At 42.5% G+C, this 26,230-nt stretch overlaps 1 protein-coding gene and 1 pseudogene across 1 annotated transcript in view; both read left to right on the top strand.

Moving 5' to 3' along the window:
- The first annotated feature begins 2,408 nt into the window (after positions 1 to 2,408).
- Positions 2,409 to 26,230, top strand: part of FAM47E (family with sequence similarity 47 member E) — a 37,623-nt gene continuing 13,801 nt past the window's right edge. The window contains exons 1-7 of the mRNA XM_066233081.1: positions 2,409 to 2,476; positions 4,400 to 4,769; positions 7,199 to 7,338; positions 9,912 to 10,068; positions 10,878 to 11,048; positions 18,214 to 18,363; positions 21,734 to 21,844. Coding sequence (XP_066089178.1) covers positions 2,409 to 2,476; positions 4,400 to 4,769; positions 7,199 to 7,338; positions 9,912 to 10,068; positions 10,878 to 11,048; positions 18,214 to 18,363; positions 21,734 to 21,844 — 1,167 coding nt within the window. The remainder of the gene's footprint in view (positions 2,477 to 4,399; positions 4,770 to 7,198; positions 7,339 to 9,911; positions 10,069 to 10,877; positions 11,049 to 18,213; positions 18,364 to 21,733; positions 21,845 to 26,230) is intronic.
- On the top strand, positions 3,038 to 4,043 carry LOC136338040 (1-acylglycerol-3-phosphate O-acyltransferase ABHD5 pseudogene; annotated as a pseudogene).

Here is a 26,230-nt window from a genome sequence, read left to right as displayed (position 1 = left end):
TGTAAACATATATGTTTATAAATAACTAATCACATTTATTTATATTCTGCATCTAAACATTCCAATACATAAAGGTGCTATTATTATTTCTACTGACCCTAGTCATTGTGTGTTGTTTACTCATAGATTTTATTATTTTTCTTGGTGAGATAATGCCTGTTTTAAATTTACCTGTAGAAATTTTATGAGAACTGGGTTGAGGGTAGAATTGTCTAGGCTAAATGTAGTCTCATAGGGATGATTTGTAACACTTTATCCAGAGGTCAAGCTGTCCTACCAATGCAAGTTCACTTTATAATTACTCAGTTGAAAGTTCTGTTGCTTCTGTTCGTCAAATGCTTTTTCTGCAAAGTATGTGAACTAAGTATTGTGGATTAAGTTGTAAAATACTACAGAAAGAGTAAATAGTTCTTGACTGAAGAAGACGCAGGAATAGTTTTTGGAGACCCTGTTATAAATATTTGAATAATCTTATTTGGAAATGGAATGCTCACACCCCGTGGCAATAAAACTGGATAAACAACTGAAACATCATCATCTTTGTTCTTAAATAACATTTACCCATTAGATTACTATATGTAACACGTTTTACTTTTGAGTTGTAAAGAGAAAGACAGGAAGAATAAACGAGAGATTCCCTGAGTAATGGTATAAATTATGGAGTGTGGTGAAATAAGAAGAATGTTAGTTGTCTCCCACCAGATATGAAGACAAAATTACTATGTGGAGAAAATATTAATTTGTGAAGATACAAAAGTCATGAAAATAGGTGCTTTGTTCTTAATTCATGCAACAAACACTGGAAACTGAGTACCAAGATGACAAGAACCAAGTCTTTTTGTTCTTCTCCATTGTGCAGCGCCCCAGTGCCCAGCATGGTCATAAGAGAGAATAGTTGTTGAAAGAGTACCTACTGCGTGCCAGGCACAGTACCAGGAGCAAGATGGACATGCCCCTTACCCTCAGTCTTAAGGAGGAATCCTACTTCCTCAAAGTAATTAAGCTTGAATTTGAAATCAATCAAACTCTATCAAATATATTATCAAAGATAACAAAAACAACTAATCAGCCTTTTGATAACGACAACATGTGTACATTTCTCCATTAATAAATCGTATAACAATCCTGTAAAGTAGTCAGGGCAAATACACCAATCCTCAGTTCCCAGCTGAGATGATAGTACTCAGCAGTTTCTGAGGGGTCAGTATTGCCAGCACTGTGTTAAATGCTTTACATTTATTAGCTCATAAAATCCCCCAATAACCTTAGAAGCAGACACTATTATTTCCCCCATTTTCAGGCTAGGAAATCAATGAAGCTTAAAAACGTATGAGGAACTGTGCCCAGGAGTGCACAATTATTAAGTGGCAGAGCGAGGATTCAGCTAAGGTGGCGGGACTCCAGGGCTCTCCGCTGAGCTCAGAGAAGGCAGCTGAACACACACACAAGTGAAGATGCTGAAACCAGTACCTTTCAGGGCACCTTCAATATGGTCCAGACATTTAATAGATTCCCAAAGGTGAAGCTAATTTATTCCTAGAGAATCTGTAAACGAGAAGACATCTTTAAATGACTACAAAATTATTCTGCCATGACAGACACAATTTAAATACTGCAATAATTTGAATAAAGGAAAATGCTTTGCTGCTATTTTCTCTGAGAGCAATGCTCAGTACAGGTATTTAAATCAGAGACACTCCAGAAGTAGCAAGAGAACTTAGCAAAACCAAAGCATCCGCATGCAATCCATATATATACATAGGCTTCTGCCTCCTGGCACCAACTGGATCGTAATTTCATTGCTGGTTGTGGGTTAAGGCAAAAGAATCAAATAACGCACGGGCTGCAAGAAAGTCTAGAAATCAGCAGTGACTACAAAGCCGTGTGCAGCCCACGACTGCAAAGCTTGTGATGCCAGCCGGCAGTTTCAAGACCTCCAGGAAAACATGCTATTATGCTGAAAGGCCGTCTCACTATTAGACATCAGCCTATTCCTTTCCCTCTTCTCTCTCTCTCTCTCTCTCTCTCTCTCTCTCTCTCTCGCTATCTCTCCAGCTGCCTTCTCCATTCTTGCCTTCAACAAATATTTTTTGAAAACGGGGCGACCAAAACATGGCCAAGTTTACAGTAATTTCGGTGGGAAGGTAAAAACACCTTCTAAACAGATTCAAACATATTTAGACCAAGGACCTGGTACTCTCCCTTCCTTCGCCTTGGTCCGGATCCCTGGACCTGAGACCCCCGCTGCGCGGCGGGTTGAGCGTTGCGGGGCGCTTTCCTGGGGAAGGTCGGGTTTCGCAGGGGGCGCCCTAGCTGCGTGCGCGAGGTGGGAATCTGCATAGGGCGTGGCTGCCTGGTCTCCTAGCCACCAGAGACCAGAACGCACAAACACAAAAGGCTCCACCACTATGGAGAAACGCCGGCTTCGGCCGCGGTTTACTGAGCGAAGAGGAGTTGGCCGGAACTGCAGACCCTCGTAAGCGCCTCGGGTGCTGCGTGGGGGCGCCTAGAATCCGATCTCGCTGGGGCTGGGACTGGGGCTGGGGCAGGAGGTGGTCTATAGCTATTCCTGGCTGGGCTGCAGACCGCCTGCCTTTCTTTGTCAGGGGCATCATCTCCTAAATGATATTAGTATAAAATATCCAGCGCTAGACGCTGCTCATCGCGAATGATATTATTTTTCTGTTATCCTTACAACCACCAGAGAATGTGTATTAAAATACCGATTCTAGTTGGAAAATGAGAGCCACGGAGTCCTCTGTGGAGACTGGTTTAGCCCGTGCTTCCCCCTTCTCCGGATTAGCGAACTGGACCCCTGGATACCTTGGGAGGGGTCTGCTGCACCTGGAGCCTTGGACCACACAGAGGATGACTGTGACAAGCTGAGCCTGTATTTGGGGGACAGTCTCTTGTACTGGGGCATTCTGCTGTCGCTGTGAATGGGAAATGTCACAGCCACAGGACGGGAATCCAAGGCTATCTGCCTTTGCTGATTCCTTGAGCTGATCATGAGGACGGATGTCTGCTCTCTTGGACCATGCAGTCTAGATCCCAAAGGCTAGATACAGAAAGGCTGGAGTCCAAGGCCAGTGCTCTTTACTTGCAAGGTGACCTTAGGGAGGTTAGTTGCTCCTTCTGGGCCCAGTTTTCTTAACTGTAAAATAGAGACAATAGGAAGAATCGGTTTTATAGGACTGGGTGAAGAATAACCTACTCGCGCCTGTGAAGCAGCTACTGGCAGAGAGTGTACACAGTATACATAGTCACAGTTAGGAGGCCTTTGGGAAGTTTTCTTTTTCTGCCCACCTTCAAACTTTTTATTTTGAAGTAATTATATGGAGATAAAATATGGATGCCCAATTTTTCTCACAGTGTTTCTAATAAGACTCAACTAGTCCCCCTTCCATGGTTTTAGAGGAGATCTTGGACTCTGGGCACTAAATTTTGATGATCTTTTCAATGATAGATTTGTCTATACTTTTGCCCTTGTTGGACTTCGTTTGAAGTCACGGACCATGTTTGACAGGGATGCAGAGGAAGTGGGGAATCAGTTTGTGGAACCCACTGAGGGGTGGAGATGAGCCCTAGGCCTGGACAAAGTGGTATTTGTTGGACACAGCCTGAGTGGGTTCTTGGCAGCTGCTTACTCACTGAAGTACCCGCCAAGGGTAAATCATCTCATTTTAGTGGAGCCTTGGGGTTTCCCTGAGCGACGGGACCTTGCTGATCAAGACAGGCCAATTCCAGTTTAGATCAGTACCTTGGGAGCAACAGAATGGACTCCCTTCAACTCTTTAGCTAGCCTCAGGATAACGGGACCATTTGGTTAATGTCTAGCACAGCGTTAAGGCGTGATTTCCAACAGAAGTGTTCTTCAGTGTTTGAAGATAACTGTGCCAGAATACATGTACCACTGTCATGTACAGACTACAAGGGGTGAGACAGCATTAAACAATATCAGTGTTCTTTATGGATGGGCAAAAAGGCCAATGCTCCAGCAAATTAGAAAAATGAACCTTTATAATACTGCCCTTGGTGAATAAATAGGTAACAGAATAGTACCATTTATGTAAATTACAACCACATGCACACAAAATGATAGCACAGATATCATACAAATGTGTACCAACAAAGGATGCATTACAAATCCATTAGAGTGGTTTTGCTTATGCAGGTGACAGCAATGAGAGTGGGTACAGGAAATACATAGAATAAAAGAAAACAGGAGCAGGGCCTTGCTCAGACCAGTGCTAATGTGCCAGGAACCAGGACTATGATTAGCTGAAACTTCTCCATGTGAACTCCTCTTTCCCCAAGTCTCCCCCCTAAAAGCCTCCTTGCACCCTCCTCCTCCCACCCCAATCTTACGATCCGTACACCTGTGCGTGTTATCTCTCAGGTATGGCGAGAATCTGCCCTCTGAGTGCGGCACAGAACCCAAGGACAGCCCACCAGTCCACACCTTCATGAATACGAAGCGGTGGGTGTTTGTGAGGAAAGGACTGGATGACTTCAGATATGGCTGCCCTTCTTGCGAAGGTATGATCACTCGGGGCCTTCAGGAGCACCCTGTGCCGCTGATTTATCCCAGAGCTCCCCGACCTCCCCCAACAGGGAGGCAGAATAAGCTGCCCAAGGATACAGCTCTCTTTTCCAAGCTCTCGCCAGCCCAGCAGGCACGGAGGGCGTTCGTGGCGGACATTGAGGCCAAGCTGATGTCACACTCTTTGTATCAGTACCCGAATCTGGAGGGAGACCTGCCTGCAGAGGTGATTGATCTCCGGTCCTAGGGGGTGGGAAGGCTCTCGCTGGAACCTAGAAAAGAATTTCCTCAGCTGTCTAGGGCGTTTTCCCTCAGTCTAGGGGATGATATGCTTATAGGGGGAGGGGATGAGAATGTCTCCCCAGGGGGAGAGATTTCTTGTGGGTTGGAGCAGCCCTGTTTCAGCAGCATTTCCCTGGACTTCCTATGAGGCTAAACAAGGAATAAAGGTCCAGTGCACTGGGAACACTGGAGTTCTTTTCCCCTGAAGGTCTACCAGTCTCCTTTGTCTGTGCCATTCTTTGAGCTGGAACAAAATGGGACTGGGGGAGGGGGTGGGGGGGGGAGGAGAATTGCTCAGGCTTACTATGTCACTTTAACCTGGTCTCAGGAGGTGTGCCTAGTACTTACTGACTGATGAGTATAAAGCATAAGAGAACCTGAAAGTTCACAGGGAAAGATCACCAAATTATTAGGCAAAAGTTGGGCAGCAGCTCCATTATGTTACCATGACTCTAGACATCTTTTGGCTTTCAGTTCAATTATCCTCAGCGTATGCGTCTAGTGCTTCCATCTCAAAATGTCTTCCACACTTGTAGGCATGGAGTCTTCCAAAGAAGGAGGGAGAAAGGGCAAAGGTGAAAGGGCACATGCCAGCTGACTCTGTGTTTTAATTAGGCAAACATAGACCCTTTAACAGCATTGAACTGCGCGGGTCCACTTATATGAGGATTTTTCTATAAATACATTCAGCCTTTCCTGACTATGGTTTCACTTGCACAGATTAACCACATACAGAAAATAGTATATTCTCATTCCTAACCGCAGATCTAAAATACTGTTTGTATCTGCAGTTGGTTGAATCCACAGATGCTAAGGGCCTTTTATAGAGTCAAACATCCTACATGGGTTTTCGAGTGTGCAGGGGTCGGTACCCCGAATCCTCTGTGTTGTTCTAGTTAACTATGATAGTTTTGCCAGTAAACAGCTCATTCATCGGACCGCCCCTAGATGGTAGGAAGCCTAGAAAACTCGGTTGGGCATTTCAACATTGAACAAAATACAGAACAAATTTGTGAGATTTAAGGAAAAGGAGCCAAGAGGATATTGGGCAAGAAACGAGTAGTGCCTGCTAGCCCACGCCACCCTGCAGTCTGTTCCCTACACAGTGAGCACGACAGTGGCTCAGCAAGGTGCACTCCTCTGCAAAGCCCCCCAGTGACCCCTTCTCCTTCAGAGTAAAGACCTGGCCTGCAAGGCCCTGCCTGCTCTGCCCTCCACCCTGCCCCCTGCCGCACCCCTCCCTCCTCCCCTCCTACTCCTCTGCTCTCAGCCACTGCAGCCACTCGGGCCTCCTCCTGCTCTGTGAACATGACAAACGTTTCCAGTTGAGATCTCTGGTCTTTGTCTGGGACACTTGCCCCAGGTGTCCGCCCAGCTCACTCCTTCACTTCTTTCAGATCTTTGCTGGAATGTCTCCTGCTTTGAGAGACTGTTGAAATAACATTTCCCTTCCACCTTCATTTTCTATCCCTGACCATGATCTATCACTGGTCTCCTCACTAGAATAAAAGCTCTACAGAGCAAGGACTTGGTGCCTTTCACTGTGTACTAGCAGTACCTGATACATGGTAAACACTCAGAAATGCTTGTGCATTATCAATGAGTGAATAAATAAATGATCAGTGACAGGGAAATCTACAGATAAGGCAACTGGCCAGAGCTTCTGTGTCCATTACAAATAGATGGTTTCACATACCCTCAGATGGCACAAGGGATTGTAGCCCTTATTTCCATATGTGACCTCTCACTGGGTATGTTGGCATTTTTGAGACCAGATCTCTCTTTTTGGTGCTATGATGACCATCAGCTGCTCTAGATACAGATTCTTCCCGGATAATGAACAATTATTTTTGCATAATCTCAACAAAATTTTATAGCTTAATTCCTGTGGGTTCAACTTTGGTTATGTGCCTGTTCCAGAACCCATAACTGGCTTTGGTCCTGCTAGGACAGGCTTGCCCTAGACGGAGAATAGCATCAGGTCAATCCAGACCATGAGGACTGAGAGTGGAAAGAGAGGTGGTTCTCCAAAGAAAAGTCAGGATACTGTCACTGTGGGAGGAAGAATGAATGCTGGATTTAAAAACCACCGAAATCCTTTAGAGGTGTTCAGTGGGGCAGTTGGGGAGTGGGGCCGACCCAGAGGCAGCATTCCATCTGGAGGAGTCATTATTGCAGTACAAAGGTGCCCGCCTTGTGTTCTTGTGATGGTGTGTCACCGACCGCACCCAGCCCAGGATCTGAATGGAAACTGATGGAAGCACTGACTGGTAGGAAAGAAAAAGCAAAAGGGCAGGATGTGTCCTGGTGTGGAGTGAAGGGGCCCCATTGGCAGCACATTCTTCTGACCTCCAAAGCTGGTTCTCTCTGTAGGTCTCATTAAAGGTGCTGGAAGTGCTGGATCCTGACAGGAAACTGGAGGACACACGGGCTCGTTGTGAAGGCGTCAAGAAAACCACAAAGGACCCCGGGAAACGTTTTAAAAACTGTTCCTCCCAAGTCAACCTGGGACAGTAAGTATTGGTCCTTCCTGTCACTGGATGCAACATTCTAGGAGCTACCATCTCAAAGCTCCTCATCTTTAGAATAATATAGAGGACCAAAAGTAGCCACATTTGCAGGGAGCAGGGCCATGTTCTAGTGTTTTGTTACTAATGGACGTGAATTACCCAGCAGTGGGACCAACACGGGTGTGTGAAAGTGCCTCTGAGAGCTGCTGAAGAAGAGGGAAACTGCGAGCCTGATTCATGGGCCCATATGGCTCTATGGATTATGTCAGAAGCACGTTTATTCACATAATTGGGACTAGTATTCGGTAGGATAACCAAAAAATAAAAATAAAAAAGAAAGAAGAAAAGGTTAGTGCAGGGAATTATGAAAGATGACACTTAGGTACTTAGAACATCTTAGTTTACTCTAGAACATAACTGTACATCACATGCTAGTCCTTTATTTTATGACAGAGACAGAGAGAGAGTCAGAGAGAGGGACAGACAGGAAGAGAGAGATGAGAGGCATTAATTCTTCGTTGCAGCTCCTTAGGTGTTCAGTGATTGCTTTCTCATATGTGCCTTGACTGGGGGCCTACAGCAGGGCAAGTGACCCCTTGCTCAAGCCAGCGACCTTAGGCTCCAGCCAGCAACTTTGGGATTCAAGCCAGCAACCTTTGCACTCAAGCCAGTGACCATGGGGTCATGTCTATGATCCCGCGCTCAAACCAGCAACCCCACGCTCAAGCTGGTGAGTCCGCATTCAAGCCAGATGAGCCTGAGCTCAAGCTGGCGACCTCGGAGTTTCAAACTTGGTCCTCTGCTTCCCACTCCAATGCTCCATCCACTGTGCCACCACCTGGTCAGGTCACATGCTCGTCTTTTAATGTAAAGCCTTTTTTTTTTCAGTGTGGGTTTGCTGCTTGGATTCCCAAGTCATCTTTTTCCCATAAATCACACCATTAATAACACCTTCTTTGAACCTTCCAAAGCACCAAACTTAATTTTCATAGAAACAACTCTCTTTTGTACCACACTCTGATTTTCCCAACTCATGTAATATTTAATTAAAATATAAATGCAGTGAAATGATAATTATACTTGACATAAATGGATGTTGGATATGCATGAGTTCTGAAATTAAATGGTGTCACTGGCCGGCACTGAGAGTGTGCATGCATAGAGAGAAGCCCATTCACAGCGCCCAGGCTGCTTACGGAGGACCCAGAACCATGGTCAGGGTGTGGGGAAGGGGCCACGTAGAGCTTTGCTAGTCACCCGAGTTACCTAGGTGGAGGTGGAGTGAGAGAAAAGCCACTGTATTAAATTATACATGTTTCTTAGAGTGAGACACAAGGTGACAGGTACTTCACTGTTCTGACCCCCAAATGTAGCCTCTGGTAAATTTGGGGAGAACAACGGAGCATGCTGATTTCATCGCTGCCCTCATTTCACTGGGAAGCAGGATGACCCATGGGAAGCACAAGCTCTCCTCTGTTGTTTTCTTCTCGATGGAAGCCCCGCCCTGGGCCACCCTATTAGTTGCCAGGGTTGGACAGTCTGCCCATTTCTGGGTTGCAATGAACAAGTTATCCTGCACCTCAACCCATGTCCTCCAATGTGGCTGCTGTCAGTAACAAAGTTGAAATGTTGGTTTTCATCTATGCCTTTTGTATTATTTTTCAAGTTGCTCAGAGCTGGGAAGGAAGAGGGAGCAATGCTATATGAAGGGATCCCCTTGGCGATTCCAGGAGTGTGGTCGGAGTGGTCCTGGGAGCATCTTTAACTTATTGACCCTCGGCGAACCATTAGCTAGTTATGATGTTATGTTAATTTATCTCAATTCTTGAAAAGAAGCCATTGAAGAAGGTTTAATTGAGGATGAAGGGTGGCTGCATTTGATATGAGATTTGTATTTAGAGTGACCATTTTGGCTGCAGTTTGGAGAATGAGTAAGGGATTGGGGGTTGGGTGTCCTAAGAGAAGACTTAGAGACATCAACAAGGAGTGTATTACAGCAATCTAGAGAAGACAGACTCAAAATCTGCCAATTAGGAATGACAGACATAGAGGTCAAGGATGTCTCCTTCTTGTCTAGATTGTCTGACGCTTTGCCAGCCTCCACACATGTTAACTTGTGGGGCACATGCCTTAATACCCGGTACTCATTATCCTTTTTTTAAAGGAATTTTTCTTTTTCTTTTTTTACTTAGTTTTTATTCATTGATTTGAGAGAGAGAGAGAGAGAGAGAGAGAGAGAGAGAGAGGGAAAGGTGGAGGGAAATACGAGAAGCATCAACTCATAGTAGTTGCTTCTCCTATGTGCTTTGACTGTGTAAGCCCAGGGTTTCAAACTGGCAACGTCAGCATTCAAGTTCAATGCCTTATCCACTGCTCCATCACAGGTCAGGCCTGGTACTCGTAATCACAAAAATCACCTTATAATGGTAAAATGCTATATAAGTTTACAGTGTTATAAATACTCATGATATACTTTATGATACTGGTAATAGGAATAGAATCTTTGAAAAAATAATTAGTGTGAGCTTGCAAGAAACTGTTGTCAGTATTTATTTCATGATCTCTTTTCCCCCAAGATACTGTTGGAAATCTACTGGACTTGACAGTGGCTCCTTTCGTAAGTCTTTGGTGAACCCATTACATGAAATGGATTTGGTCCAGGAAGGCGATCTGTGCCAGAATGAAAATGTATGCAAGGCAGTTGATGACTTCTGTACCTGGGCTGATAATATTGTGAGTTAGTAGTCATATAATTTATTATTATTATTATTGTTCTTATTATTAAGTGAGAGTCAGGGAGGCAGACAGACAGACTCCTGCATGCACCCCGAGTAGGATACACCTAGCAATTCCACAGGGTGATGCTCTGCCCAAATGGGGCCACTGCTCTGTTACTCTGGCAGCCAAGCTATTTATTGCCTGAGGCAAGACCATGGAGCAATCCTCAGCTCCTGGGGCCCACTTGCTCGAACCATTAGAGCCATGGCTGAGGGAGGAGAACAGAGAGAGAGAGAGCGAGAGCGAGAGAGAGAGAGAAGGGAGACGGGCAGGGGTGGAAGCCAATTATCAAGTCTTTTGTGTGACCTGTCTGGGAATGAAACCTGAGACTTCCCATGCAGGGCTGATGCCAATCAGCCAGGGCCAGTCATATAACCTTTTAAAGTCAATCTTCAAGTTACTTTGATTAAAAACAGTATTTGTATTTAATAAGTCAAATAAATGAAGTCATAAAGGAACCAACCCTCTTTCTTGCCCAACGCCCAGTATCAAGGGTAACGAGGTTTTGGGGGAGTCAAGAGTTGCACAAGATTATCAACTCTTCTGGAGGTCAGCACCCCTAAGTGCCATTCCTCCCCTCCACCTGATGCTTGTTCAAGGTTCTTCTGTACTTCATGTCTCCAGCAAATGCTGACTGAGCACTTTCTACCTTTCCTCCAAGCTCCCTCTTCTCCACCCTTGGTCATATACTTCTCAAATTAAAGAATAAAGTAAGGAATATTGGATCCTTTGTCCTTGACTTATGCAATGTGATATTCTTCCAGGGAAGTTTGAAGATAGACAAAGAATTTATCTTCAAAAAGTTTAAATTGGAGGTGGAGAACCCCAGGAGTTCCACTAATAGTACAATATCAGACAAACAGGTGTCCCCTGGAAAAAAGAATAATGTGGGGCTGTATACACATGTGGAGCGAGAATTTTTTCAGAAATCTCAGGTAATTGCAAGAAGGGAGAAGAAAATCAAGACAATTTAACTGTATTGAAATCTTAGATGTTCTTGAATTCTGGTATTACAAGAGACACTGGCCTTTTTTAGTAGAATTCTTGAAGTTTTTGATGTTAAAAAATTTTGTGAAATGAGTGAATATTTAATATATATAAAAACTCAGTTATACAAACAAGGCATGTCCTTATGTCCTTTGGAATTATTGTTAATATATGAGGATTCATTAAATATTCTGTATGTTTTCTGTCTTGACATAATCTTTTTATGTGTTTTATATGTTGAAACACTTTTTTTGTGTTTTATATGTTGAAATTCTAACAGTCAGTGGAAATGTATGTGCATGTTTATTATTGAAGCAGTAAAATGCTGCAATTAATGATTGTGAACACTGTTCATTTTCTGCCCAAAGAATTCTTGACTTTTCAGGGGAGGTTAACAGACCACAATGCATCATTTCTGACTGCATGCCTGCCTGATCATTAACACCTTGCTCAGTTTCCCAATACCAATTTCCCGTGAAGATAGAACAAAGTCACAGAGAGGGGAAAGACATGCTATGTTCCAAAGGGACATGCTATGTTCCTCTGGGCCCCTAAGTACTTTCCCCTTTTTTACACAGCGTGTTATTGCAAACATGTACAGCAGTCAAATGTCCAGTCGGACAGGGACTGAGTGCCTGCGGGGAGTTGGGGTGGGGACGCGGAGAGAGCTCCTTTCTCTGAGAGTGAGAAACAGTATCTTATCTCTAGTCACTCTCTGCATTTTACACGTTATCTTTGATACCATATTTCCAATATTTTGGACAGACTCACCTTGTCCTTTATAGTCGAACACAATTGACTGACCTCTTTTTACATACGTGATGTTTTCCATCCTGATTTTGTGTTGAGGTGTATGACCACTATGTATTCCATCACTAGTATCAGCTCTTAAAATTTGCCATTTTCTTTTCATCTTTCTTTTTTTTTTTCTCTTTTTCTGAAGCTGGAAACGGGGAGAGATAGTCAGACTCCCGCATGCGCCCGACCTGGATCCACCCGTCACGCCCACAGGGGCGACGCTCTGCCCACCAGGGGGCGATGCTCTGCCCCTCCGGGGCATCGCTTTGCCACGACCAGAGCCACTCTAGCGCCTGGGGCAGAGGCCAAGGAGCCATCCCCAGCGCCCGGGCCATCTTTGCTCCAATGGAACCTTGGCTGCGGGAGGGGAAGAGAGAGACAGAGAGGAAGGAGGGGGGGGGAGAAGCAAATGGGCGCTTCTCCTATGTGCCCTGGCCGGGAATCGAACCCGGGTCCCCTGCACGCCAGGCCGACGCTCTACCGCTGAGCCAACCGGCCAGGGCTCTTTTCATCTTTCTAAAACGTAAAATGCAAACTGATGCTGGACAGAAAAATTATGTCCATCACACCTGGGGCTTGAATTTGGGCTGAATAAAATAGCTCAATTCCTGTACTTACAAATAATTGCTCACGTGCTTCTTTATAAAGCACTGTGGTTATTGCCAAATAGAACTTTTGACTGGCAGATGGAGAGTCACTGCACAAGTTCAAAGTATATTTCCACATGGTTCTTTTGCCTGAAGCACTTGCTTTCACACTTGTGGTGGAGATCTACTGGTGATGAATTCTTTCAGCTTCTGTTCATCTGAAAATATCCTATTATGTTTTCATTATTAAAGATCTTCATGTGGGTATATGGTTCTAGGTTTACAGTGTTTGATTTGTTTGTTTGTTTTCAGAACTTAAAAGATGTTGCTTCACTGTATTCTTGGTTATATTGTTTCCAATGAGAAATCTTCTGTCCCCCTTATCTGTGCTTTTCTGGATGGGTTTCATTTCTTGGCTGCTTTTAACATTTTCGCTCTGTCCCTGGTTTGGTGTCATGTAATTTTTACTTGCCTTGGTGTAGGTTCTATCTTGTTTGTGTGTGTGTGTGTGTGTGTGTGTGTGCGCGCTTGTGGTTTGCTAAACCTCTTTGATCCACGGGTTTATAATTTTCTTCAAATTTGGAAAGATTTAGACCATTATTTGTTCAAATATTTTTTGGTCCCTGCCCCAAAATTTGGTCTCCCAGGACTGTAATTACACGCCATTAGGTTGCATAGCATTGTCTCATGGCTCATTGCTGCTCTGTTCATATTTTTACTCTCTTTTCTCTCTTTTTCTATTGCTATGTCCTTACATGCTCTAATTTTTTTTCTCTTGCAACATCTAGTCAGCTGTTAATCCCACCCAATGTATTTTTTTAATCTCATGTATATGATTTTCATCCTAAGAAGTTCAACTGGATTCTTATTTTAAAGTGGATTTTCTTTCTCTCTACTTAATCTTTTGAATGTATAGAATATTATTGTAACTATTCTGACATTCTTGTCTGCTAATTCTAACGTCTGTACTGTGGTTCTGTGTGAGTTGATGTTAATTGCTTTATTTCCTAATTGTGGACGATGCTATTTGCCTCTCTTCATGCCTGGTGGTATTTGAATATATACTGGACATTTTGAATTTTACCTTATTGATTGCTGCTATTATTGTGTTCTTACACACTTGAGTTTTGTTCTGGAATGTTGTCTTATTGGGTCTTGCTTTTAAGATTTGTCGGGAAGAAGCAAAGTAATACTCAGGCTAGGGCGGGTTCTCTACTGCTGAGGCAAGCCTTTCAGTGTGTTGTACCAGCGTACTTTGAACCACTGAGTTTCTAGGAAGGAATGGGCATTGTTGCTGAACCTGTATGTGGGCTGAGCACTGACCCTTCTAATCCTTTGGATGCTTTCTCTACAGACCTCTGAGAGTTTCCTCTCACACATACACAGAGACTCTGAGCAAAGCTCTCCAATGCCCTTTCTCTGCAGCTCTGCTGCGTAACTTGAGCTGCCTTAGTCTTCCTTGATTTTCAGTCCTGTCTCCTCAACTCAGAAACTGCTAAGGTATGCCCTGGGCTCTTCCCTGCACTGTGGCTTGGAACGTCTCTTCAGGCAGTGAGCTGTGTTAGTTGTGGAGTGTAGCTTGTTGGTTTCCTGTCCCAATGGATCACGGACTTTTGTTATTTAATGTCCAGTTTTAAAACCATTTTTTTCTTTTATCTTTTTTTATTAAGTGAGAGGAGGGGAGATAGAGAGACAGACTCCCACATGTGCTCATACTGGGATGCGCCCATACTGGATCCACCCAGTAACCCTTTGTGGGGCCTATACTCAAATCAACCAAGCTGTCCTCAGCACAAGGGACAAATGCTCAGACCAATTGAGCCACTGGCTGTGGGAGCGGAATAGGGAGAGATGGAAGGATGTCCATATGCCAGGATGACACTATCCACTGTGCCACTGTCCAGGGCATACTTTTTCATAAATACTACTGTATTTTCCCATGTATAAGACACTTCCATGTATAAGACACACCTTAATTTTGGGGCCCAAAATTTGAATAAAAATATATTACATAAAGTTATTGAACTCAAGTTTTATTAATCATAAAATTCATAGAATTTCTCATCACTGTCAAATCTCCCATCCATTAGCTTGTCCTCATCTGTGTCTAATGACGAATCACTGTCTTCAACAATGAGCTCAAAACAAGCGCAAAAAGTCAGAAATGCAAGTAATAAAATCTGCAACCACTGTATAAGACACGCCCAGTTTTTAGATCCCAAATTTTTTGAAAAAAGGTGCATCTTATGCATGGGGAATATGGTATATTTTTTGTTTTTTGACTGTTACTGGTGGGAGGGAAAATCTATTTACCTTGCTACTGAAGTGGAAGTCCCCATGTTTATCTTTTTACCTCACACACTTTCAGGCTTGCTACTATATTCTCTTTTCTTTGGTGCTCTTTAAAGCTCTGAGCTTTCCCACTACCTTACCTTTGCTCACAATAATCTCTCTGCATGAAGGGCCCCTCTTCTTCTTCTTCTTTTTTTGAATTTTTCCAAAGTGAGAAGCTCTGGGAGGGGAAGACAGAGAGACAGAGAGACTCCTGCATGAGCCCAACCAGGATCCACCCGGCATGCCCTCCAGGGGGCGATGCTTGGCCCTTCTGGGATGTTGCTTCTCTGCAATCAGAGCCATTCTAGTGCCTGAGGCGTAGGCCATAGAGCCATCCTCATCTCCCAGGCCAACTTTGTTTCAGTGGAGCCTTGGCTGCAGGAGAGAAAGAGAGAGAGAAAGGAGAGGGGGAAAGGTAGAGAAGCAGATGTGAAGGGCCCCTTTTCTTATGTCTACATACTTATATCTCTTGTTAGATGCAGTTCATATGCCAATTTTTCCCATGAATTTTTACAAGGTTCTGTGTTTGATATTAACTTATTCTTTCTTTTCATGTCTCACTGCTGTCTGTGCTTATATTGCAGCATCTCTCTCTCTCTCTCTCTTATTAAGTAAGAGATGGGGAGGCAGAGACAGAGTCCTGCATGCACTGTGACTGTGATACACCTGGCAAGCCCACTACTGGGTGATGCTCTGCCCATCTGAGGCTGCTGCTCTATTGCTTGGCAACCGAGTTACTTTAGCTCCTGAGGTGAGGCCATGGAGGCATCCTCAGTGCCCGGGGCCAGCTTGCTCAAACTGAACCATGGCTGCAGGTCCCCTGTATATTCATTCATCTGTTTATGCTTTCATTCAACAACTAATTCTTAGTACTTACAACTGTGTGCAAAAACGTGCTGGGAGACAATGAAGGACTGTTTCCTGCCCTTAAAGAGCTTCGAGTCCAGTAGGACCAACAGGTAAATGATTACCTGCAAGGAAATGATGTCATGGTTTGTACAGGGCAGAGGAAGTAATCAATTCCACCAAGCATGGAGTTCACCGTTACCTACACCATTAAGACATCAGAGAAGAAATGATGTATTTACTGAGTCTTGAAAGAACACCAGTTGCCCAACAACAGAGCATATTCCAGACCTCAAGTTCTTCAGTAGGACTGTGGTGTAGATTCAACACTGCTCCTGACCTTTTTACCTCCCTTTCCTTCCCTCTTTCCTTTGATCAGTGGTTTTCAACCAAGGGTGATTTTGTCCCCTAGCCCACCCCAGGATATCTGGTGATGTCTGGACATGGCAATTTTGGTTATCCAAGTTTGAGGGATGCTGCAGACTTTTGGGTGATAGAAGACAGGAATGTTAGTAAATATTCTATAGGGCATAAGGCAGTCCTTCCCCCTGCACACGGAATCACCCAGCTCAAATTGTCCATAATGCCAAAGTTTAGGATCCTGATTATAATTGAGTAAATACTTATTGAGCACCTGTCATGTCCTACGTATTGTCCTACATGCTGGGGGATGTAGCCCGTAACAATCTCATGTCAGAAGCTTACATTTTAGATGGTGAAAAAAAGAGACAGACAAACAATTAGAAAAATATACAGACATTGATAAGGGTGTGGTGGTTACGGGGGGGGGGAGGGGGAATGGGACAGGGAAAGGGGGAGGGGGAGGGGCACAGAGAGAACAAGATAGAGGGTGACGGAGGACAATCTGACTTTGGGTGATGGGTATGCAACATGATTGAACGACAAGATACCCTGGACTTGTTATCTTTGAATATATGTATCCTGATTTATTGATGTCACCCCATTAAAAAAATAAAATTAAAAATAATAAAAAAAAAAGAAAAAGAAAAATATACAGCATATCTAGTGATGATAAGTGCTATATAAGAAAAATGAGTCAGGGAAGGAAGACAAGACTGTTGTGAGGTGGCTACAGTCTTTTAAACTGGGTGGTCAGGAAGTATACTGCTGAGAAGATCAATCAAAAGAGGCAAAGGAGTAAGTCACATGGGTATTGTGAGGAAAAGCATTATGGCAGAGGGAATAGTGAGTGCAAAGGTCCTGAGGCAGAAGCATGAAGGAAGTGCTCTAGAAATAGCAAAGAGTCAGTATGCTTGGAAGAGAGGGATCACAGCACTGAATCTAGCTCTGAGAAGAGGGATTCCCTCCCCTCTGTTCCATCCTCTCTACTTTAGACAGATGTATCTGAATTGACCATTGAATTCCAGACACATTGTACCTCATATTTTAAATGTCAGTGAGAAGAGAGAAGGACAGAATCAGTGTGATTTTTGTTTCTTTGTCCCTCCCGAGCATTAGACCCTCCTTTTTGAGGAGATAATATGTGTTATATACACAGTATTCAGCCTGAACCAACAGATGCACTATTGAGGAATGATAGAAAGAAAGGAATGATATGTATTTTTTCTCCTCTTGCTTCCAATTAAAGAGGCAAGATATGGATATTGAATACTATTTTGAACAAAAGTAGTATAACATTTACAAGGCAGAGCACAATGCTGGACTAATAACATCATTCTGGTTCACTGAATATTGTTTGAGGTCATTACCCTTTGGTGAATTATGTAATTTTTTCATGATTTCAAGCTGCTTTACATAATTCATTCTTAAATGTTTCCAACAACCCTATGGGGTGGACACTGCTATCATATTTCACAGGTGAAGAATTTAAGTAACTTGCCCATGGATATATCTGCTAAGTGGAGAGGCTGCATTTAACCCAGATCTATCAAACCATGCTTAACCACCACAAAAATTTCTCAATTATGAACTTTTCATGTTACCTTTCTAAATCAAAGCATACTGAAACTTCCTAAAATACTTTGGCAAGGATCACTCATAAACTCACGATAGAGGATATTGCTTTCATAAGCTAAATTTTTATCAAAATGACAAACCAAAATGTTAATGAAATCGGGAAGGCCCTGGCCGGTTGGCTCAGTGGTAGAGCGTCGGCCTGGCGTGTAGAAGTCCCGGGTTCGATTCCTGGCCAGGGCACACAGGAGAAGTGCCCATCTGCTTCTCCACCCCTCCCCCTCTCCTTCCTCTCTGTCTCTCTCTTCCCCTCCCGCAGCCGAGGCTCCATTGGAGCAAAGATGGCCTGGGCACTGGGGATGGCTCCTTGGCCTCTGCCCTAGGAGCTAGAATGGCTCTGGTCGCAACAGAGCGACGCCCCGGAGGGGCAGAGCATCGCTCTCTGGTGGGCAGAGCGTCGCCCCTGGTGGGCGTGCCGGGTGGATCCCGGTCAGGCACATGTGGGAGTCTGTCTGACTGTCTCTCCCCATTTCCAGCTTCAGAAAAATACAAAAAAAAAAAAAAAAAAAAAAAAGAAAAGAAAAGAAATCGGGAATTACGTTATTTTCTATAGAATCCTTCTAAACCAGAATTGGTGAAGATGAGGTGCAGAGCTCAGTGCATGAATCCAAAACCTTGGAAGAAGCAAAAAGCTGGGGGACCTTTGATTGACTCCAAGATCTCCCATAAAGATGTGAATTTGAAAAGGGAGCTACAGAAAGAGGTATGCATATAATCTCTGATATGATCATCAGAGCTAAACATTGTCATAGTGCATCTGCTTCCTCATATTGAAGCCAGTGTCCCTGGAGTAATGCAGAGGCTCCTGACAGTCTTATAGTTTGCATGTTGAATCCCCAATGAGAAAGCGAAGTCAATAGATGGGGAATGTGTAATAAGCAAGACTTGAAACCTCTTGGCTATATGGTATATGCAATGTCTGCAAAATGGGACAAGCACATACTGCACTCCTTCCATTCTTGGTTTGTTCCATGGATAACTTGGCTGTCCAAAGGGTGGTGTGAGCTGGTAGGCCCATCTCAGCACTCAGAGTGGATGTACTGTCATGAGTTCTCTGAATAACTACATGTAAGGCTTTTTTTTTATTACTAATGATGAAGCTTAAGGAATTTCAAAATTGTAATCCAGGAATTTATACAGTTCAGTAGAGTTGCAGGATCTGAGAGGGAAGGAATAAATACAGCTATCACAAAACAGCAAACATGCACAACAAGAATGTGCTCTGATCTTACTACAAAGGCACTCTGCTGATCTCTCGTGTACAAGTATCTAATGAAAATAAGATCCTCAGTGTAGTCCCAACAACTTGGAAATACTGATGCAACACCTGTGCAGGATCTAATGAGAATATCTGTAAAACTCTTCTCTTGTACATCTGATCCAAAATTCCTCCCAGACCTAAACATAAAAACACATTGGAAAAGTAAAATGCTGTATACATTTGGCGGCTCATTCACTTAGAAATCACTCATTGCTGCCTCCTTCAGACTGGAGGAAGGATGGTCATTTTTGTCTTTTCTAGTTCTGGATATGAAATTCTTTTGAGATATGAGATGTGACAAAAATTTATGAGTACAAGATGCTTATAGTATGAAAGCCTCAAAATAATGTAAATAGTATTCAGTAGAATTCTTTGGTATGTGGTTTTTGGAACTGCTTATCTAAATTTATGTGCATTTCATATATAACAAAACTATTTCATTAGCAGGTTTTAAAAATAACAAAACATTCTCAATTCAATAATTTACAAGAAAAAATAGTTAGAAACTTGTGTTATAAGTTGTCTCAAAATTCTCTGTTTAGAAATACATGCTTAAAGAGTAACGGTTAACAACACATAATTTTTCAAAATACTTTATTTTGATGGCTAAAGCTCATAATATTGTTTGCCAGAATGATGATGGTCAGCTGATAAAAATTAAATCATATTTAAACTTGGTAAATATGGCTCATGACTATGACAGTCAAAGACTATCAGGCAATTTAGACAAAGGAAGATTGAAAACAGTAGAGTTATTTTTTATCGTGCTTTTTATACATCATTCTTTTGTAATATGTAAAGATTGATTTACTTGTGCACTTTAGGTGGTGCCACTTGGTTTTGGCACCCCAGTTCACTAAACAGAGGCCCAGTGGAGTGGTGGTAAGGGACAGTCACTATGACGACATGGCTGTCTTTCAGGTAACACATGAGTTTTGACTGTGATTGACTGAGTTTTAGTTTGGAAGGTGAAATGGTCTTAAAGACCTGAATTACAATAATATACTCTTATACATTCAACTTTTAAATTCAAACAAATGAAAGGAAAAAAACAAATGAATGCATGAATACCCACCCCAAAGGTATTGGGTCTGGATCAAGTTTTCTTTGATAATCATTTTTATTCAAGTTAAAATCTAAAAATTGTGACTATATAGAGGTGAGTAGGAAAAACACTACTGTTTCTTCTTCAATTCTAGTCACCAATTGTGTCAGGACTCTTTCCCCCACACCAAGAAATTCTGTGATTCTCTAGATACCAGCTGGGTGTCCTGCAATTGAACTCAATTCTGACATTATCTACCTGGAGAATGAGTCAGATCCCACACATTAAGGGCTCAGTCCCGTGAAATTGCCCTCACTCCACATGCTAGTCTCAATTCCAGGTTGTTACTGTGCTTCTGAGTAACTGGCTCTATACACCAGTTCCCACAGCCACCTCCTCCAGTTTGATCATCTGCTAGAGCAGCTTGCCGAACTCAGGAAAACAGCTCACTTATTAGATTACCATTTTATTATAAAGCGGTCGTCTCAGGAGCAGCCAGATGAAAGAGAAAGAGAGGGCGGGGTATGTAGGGAGGGTATGCGTGGAGCTTCTATGCCTTCTCTAGAGAGAACTTCCACATATTTACCAACCTGGAAACTCTGTGAGCCTCATCCTTTCGGGGTTTTATCGAGGCTTCATTACACAGGGAATATTGAGTGTTGGCCACTGGGAGGTGGGGTTTGAAAGTCTCATCACATGGTTGGTTCTTCTGGTAACCAGGCCCCAAAATGTGGCTACCTGTGTGATTACAGAAAATTACTGCATTAAGATAAACTCCTGTGCATTTAAAGAGATTTGTTATGAATAAGAAAAGACTTTCCTTTACCTTTGTGTCCCTTATCACCAAGGAAATCCAAGGATTTAAAAACTCTGTGCCTGTTCTAGGAAGAAGACCACATACATATATATATAGACACATTTTTCTTTTTTTAATTAAATTAATTGTGGTGACATTAATATATAAAGTTTCATAGGTTTCAAGTGTGTAATTCTACAATGCATCATTGGTTTATTGCATCGTATGTTTACCACCTAAAGTCTAGTCTCTTTCAATTGCTGTACATTTGACCATCTTTAGCCTTTACTACACCTCACCCCCCTTTTCTCTGGTCACCACCATACTGTTTTCTGTGTATGAGTTTTTGTTTGTTTGTCTTGTTTATTCATTTGTTGCTTTCCCTTTTACATTCTACATATGAATGAAATGAAATGGTTCTTGATTTTTCTGTCTGGCTTATACCACTTAGCATAATATTCTCAAGTTCCATTCACGTGGTTACAAATGACAGTATTTTATCTTTCCTTATGGCTGAGTTGTTTTCCATGGTATATATGTACCACCTCTTGTTGTGGACCGTAAATGGCAAAAAGCCATTGTAAATTCGAGGCTTAGCAAAAGGCTAAGTTCTCTCCCCTCCACCTCCATATTGGCTATGATGCTGATTATTTGCACCCACTTCACTTGCTTCCTTAAGTTGCTGGAAGCAATTTACTTGCCCTTCCTCTTCCTCTTTGTTTGTTCAGATGTTGGTTGATTTCACTTATGCATGGTGGGGGGATTCCTGTTTATGCCTTGGAAGAGTTCCTGTTTTAGCCTCAGATGTGTAACTTTGTATCAAGGACTTTCTTGATTTGCATATGGCTATATAATAAAGCAAACTGGGGCTATGGAGCACTCGGATATTGCCATCAGCATTTGAAGAGTCCTCCTAGTTCCATCCTTTTTTCTTTAATAAGTGTGTTTCCTTAATTCCACACTGTTATTAGGAGCTGCGCTGGTCCGCGGCAAGTGGCGCCCGAACAGAAGACTTGAGTATGAGTACGAGGAAACTAAAACTGAAGGAAGGTGACAGAACTCCCCAAAGTGAAGTGTGCACAGTAAGTAAAGAAAGTTTTGGGGGAAAGTATAAGCGGGAGTAAAAGATTATGGGACAGGTAGGGTAAAAAATAAGGGACCTTTTTGTAGAAATGTTTTCGTATGAAGACAAATCATTGTCTGAAGAGTATCAGGGTGAGCTGGAAACAGAGGGATGTGAATAGGAGGATAACTTGGAGTCTGAGGATGACAGGGGGGATAAAAAATCTGCAGCTATGGCTGCCTCAGCCGTGGGGCCTCTGCTGCCCTCAACTCCTTCCTACGTTCAACCCTCTGCTCCTCCGTTCTCTTATCGGGCTGATTCCAGAGTCTGTAGCTCAAAATCTGGGAAATCCCCTCTCCAACAATCTATAGACCAGGCTCGAAATATAGGGGAAACAATAGATGGCTTTGCCTGTTTTCCTATTGTGGAAAGACAGGATGATACAGGGAGACTAGTGGGAGAACATGAACTTGTACCTTTTAGAACTCTGAAAGAGCTTAAATTTGCTTGTGTTCAGTATGGGCCTACTGCCCCTTTTTCACTTGGTTTATTAGATACTATTAGTGCAAAGGCTTTTCCCCCAAATGACTGGAAGGCAATTGCTTGTGCTTGTCTCTCCGGGGGTGATTATTTACTGTGGAAGTTGAACTTTCTTGAGAATGGATAGGAGACTCAGGTATTAGGAAAATTACAGCTTTTTCTGTCATGGTCTGATTTTCTTTAATGTTTTAACTACAATCTTCTGAATTATCATTTTGTTTCTTTCTTATTCTTTGCCTGGAATTTGAGGCAGGGGACCTGTGTTGGATCTGACTATAGAAAATATCCCAGCAGCTGCTGAGAGCAAATTTTCTCGGGGAGGTTTTGTTTAGTCACATCTTTCAGTCCCTCTGTCAGAAAATGCTCTGACTAATATCAGGCAGACATCTTTCTAATCTGGTTGTCTCTGAAATCCTGGATTTCTCTCTGGTTTGTCTGGTTCGTCTAATTCTTGTTTCTGTTTAGTGTTTGTTTAATGTTGTCTAAAATGTGTCTGTTTTTAAGGCCTGAATTAAGTTCTTTTTTATTGCATGCAAAAATTGGAAATGCTGACCTGTGGTGGTGCAGTGGATAAAGTGTCGACCTGGAAATGCTGAGGTTGCCAGTTTGAAACCCTGGGCTTGCCTCATCAAGGCACATATGGGAGTTGATGCTTCCAGCTCCTCCCCCTTCTCTCTCTCCTCTCTCTCCCTCTCTCTGTCTCTCTCTCTCCCTCTCTCTCTGCTCTAAAATGAATAAATTTTAAAACACCCTAAGAAGAGATGGGTAAAACTCCTCTTTGGCCTGACCTGTGGTGGTGCAGTGGATAAAGCGTCAACCTGGAAATGCTGAGATTGCCGGTTTGAAACCCTGGGCTTGCCTCGTCAAGGCACATATTGGAGTTGATGCTTCCAGCTTCTCCCCCTTCTCTCTCTCTTCTCTCTCCCTCTTTCTGTCTCTCTCTCTCCCTCTCTCTCTCCTCTTTAAAAATGAATAAATAAAAAAATTTATATAAAAAAATTGGAAATGCTGGCTCTAATATTTAGAAAAAAATAAAACGACTTTAGAACTTGTAAGGAGTGCTCATTTAAATTTAAATAGAATAGAATGTAGATCCTTAAGACTTACTGATTTGGTTAGTGCATTGTGAGGTGTGTTCAGAATTAGGAGCCAAGTAGCAATTTAAGTATTAGGATTAATCAAAGTTATATGTTATACTTGTGTTTTTTTATGTGTAAATTGTCTTGTTTATGTGTAAGGTTATACTCAGGCAAAACAAAGGAATTGAGCAAAATTAAGCAGGGCTCTAATAAGTCATTTCAAGAATTTGTCTCATGGCTAATTCAGGCAGTTAGAAGAATAGTATAAGGATGCTAATTCTGCTTCTCAGGCCACATCCTACAAAAGGGGCCCCAAGGAAATTGGTGATTTGGCTCCCCTGATTTTTCCAATTGGATTAAAAAAATAGGTCAGGAACGCCCTGAAATGGAACTAACACTACAAGGGTGTAAATTTAAAGGACTTTTAGATACTGGAGCTGATGTATCTGTTATTGCTAAGCTACATTGGCCTCCTTCTTGGCCCACTTATGCAGCAGCCACAGAATTACAAATCCCTTCAACAAAAAGCTCTAGTTTTTATAATGGGAAGATAAAGAAGTTCATTCTGGATTCTTTTAAGCCTTATATGCTCCCTGGATTGCCAGTTAATTTGTGGGGTAGAGATGTTTTGAAAAATATGGGAGCATTACTTGTCAGTCCTAATAATTTAGTCAATACTCAAGTGCTTAATCAGGGATTTTTGCCCACTAAAGGACTAGGGAAAAAACAGTGGGGAATTCTCACCCCCATAGAAGTGGCACCCAATACCAGAAGGTGTGGATTAGGACATCAAAATTTAGCATAGGGGCCTTGATAGCTCCTGCTACCCCAATAATGCATTGTGCAGACTCAATTACTTGGAAATCAGATAATCCTGTATGGGTAGACCAATGGCCCCTTTCTCAGGAGAAACCTTGGGCAGCTGCTCAATTGGTACAAGAAGTGGCCAAGCTACAGCTTGGGCACATTGAACCATCTAATAGCCCAAGGAATACGCCTATATTTGTCATTAAAAAGAAATCAGGAACTGGAGGCTATTATAAGATTTGAGAGCAATAAATAAGACTATGGAAATTATGGGTCCTCTTCAGCTAGGACTTCCTTCTTAAACTGCCATTACAAGAAATTATCACCTTGTAATTATTGACTTGAAGGATTGCTTTTTTACTATTCCTTTAAGCCCTGAGGATTGCAAGCATTTTGTATTCAGTGTTCTCTCACTTAATTTCCAGGCTCCAATGGAGCAATACCAGTGGAGAGTTTTGCCTCAAATTACACCTAACAGTCCTACCTTGTGCCAAAAATATGTTTCTCAAGCTATCTCTCCAGTATGAAGGCAGCACCCTAAGATGTACATAATTCATTATATGAATAATATTCTTATTACTCATTCAGATAAAGACACCGTGTTGACCATTTTGCAACAACTAGAATATTTTTGAAAGAATCAGGACTTTATATAGCTCCTGAAAAGGTACAGCAATCTTTACCTTTTTCTTATTTAGGACAAACTATTAAGGGACAACAAATTCGTCCACAAAAATTAGAAATCAGAACAGATCATTTGCAAACTTTAAACAATTTCCAGAAATTATTAGGAGATATTAATTGGCTTAGACCTTCTTTGAAATTAACTACCAGGGAACTGAAGCCACAAAGTCTTGCAGGGGTCCCCAAACTTTTTACACAGGGAGCCAGTTCACTGTCCTTCAGACTGTTGGAGGGCCATCACATACAGTGCTCCTCTCACTGACCACCAATGAAAGAAGTGCCCTTCCGGAAGTGCGGTGGGGGCTGGATAAATGGCCTCAGGGGGCCACAGTTTGGGGATGCCTGTTTAGAGGCTCAGCTGAACCAGCTTCTCCTTATCTACTTACAGCTGCGGGACAACAAGCTTTAAAGCCTGTAGAAAAAGCCTTGCAACAAGCAAAACTAAAACGCATAAATCCTGAGGAATCAATAGCCTTACTAATTTGTCCCTCAAGTTACGCTCCAACGGGACTATTGTGGCAAGCTTCAAGTCCTATTGAATGGATTCATTTAGCTGTTACTGCTAAGGAAGTTTTATCTCCATATTTTGATCTTGTCACCTCCTTGATTGTCAAGGGATGTAGGCGACTCTTACAGTTTATAGGTTTTGAGCCTCAAATTATTGTTCTTTTTTCAAAGGATCAACAACAATGGAATTGCTTTTGCAAATTTTACAAGCCAAATTGATTCTCACTACCCAGCTGATAAAATAGTTCAATTTTCATTAATTACTACATTTGCTTTTCCTAAAACAATTGTTAATGAGCCCATTCCTGAAGCACCTACAGTCTTTACTAATGGGTCTAGCTCAGGAATAGCAGGCTTAATAATCAATGGACAAATTTATACTAAAATAATTCACCTTGAAATCAGCTCAAAGACTAGAATTACATGCCATTATCATGACTTTTCAGCATTTGCCATATTCCTCCTTTAATCTGTATATGGACAGCAAATATTTATTTATGGTTGTTTCCACTATAGAGACTGCTGTCTTAGGGACAACTGCTGAAGAACTATTTCAGCAGTTCCTCCTTCTTCAAAGACTTGTACGTCAACATAGAGGTCCACGTTTTCTAAGATATATTTGAGCTCACTCCATGCTTTTTGGAGCTTTAGCACAAGGGAATGTCCTTGTTGATCAAGCTACCCAAAAGAAAATTATTGGAGCAACCATGACAGATCAACCAATTCAGTCTCATACTATTCATCACCAGAACACTGCAGCCCTGTGTACACAGTTTCAACTTTCTCGG

This window comes from Saccopteryx bilineata, chromosome 5, assembly GCF_036850765.1.
Source record: "Saccopteryx bilineata isolate mSacBil1 chromosome 5, mSacBil1_pri_phased_curated, whole genome shotgun sequence".
Lineage (NCBI taxonomy): Eukaryota > Metazoa > Chordata > Mammalia > Chiroptera > Emballonuridae > Saccopteryx > Saccopteryx bilineata.
This window is presented reverse-complemented; position numbering and strand designations above follow the sequence as displayed.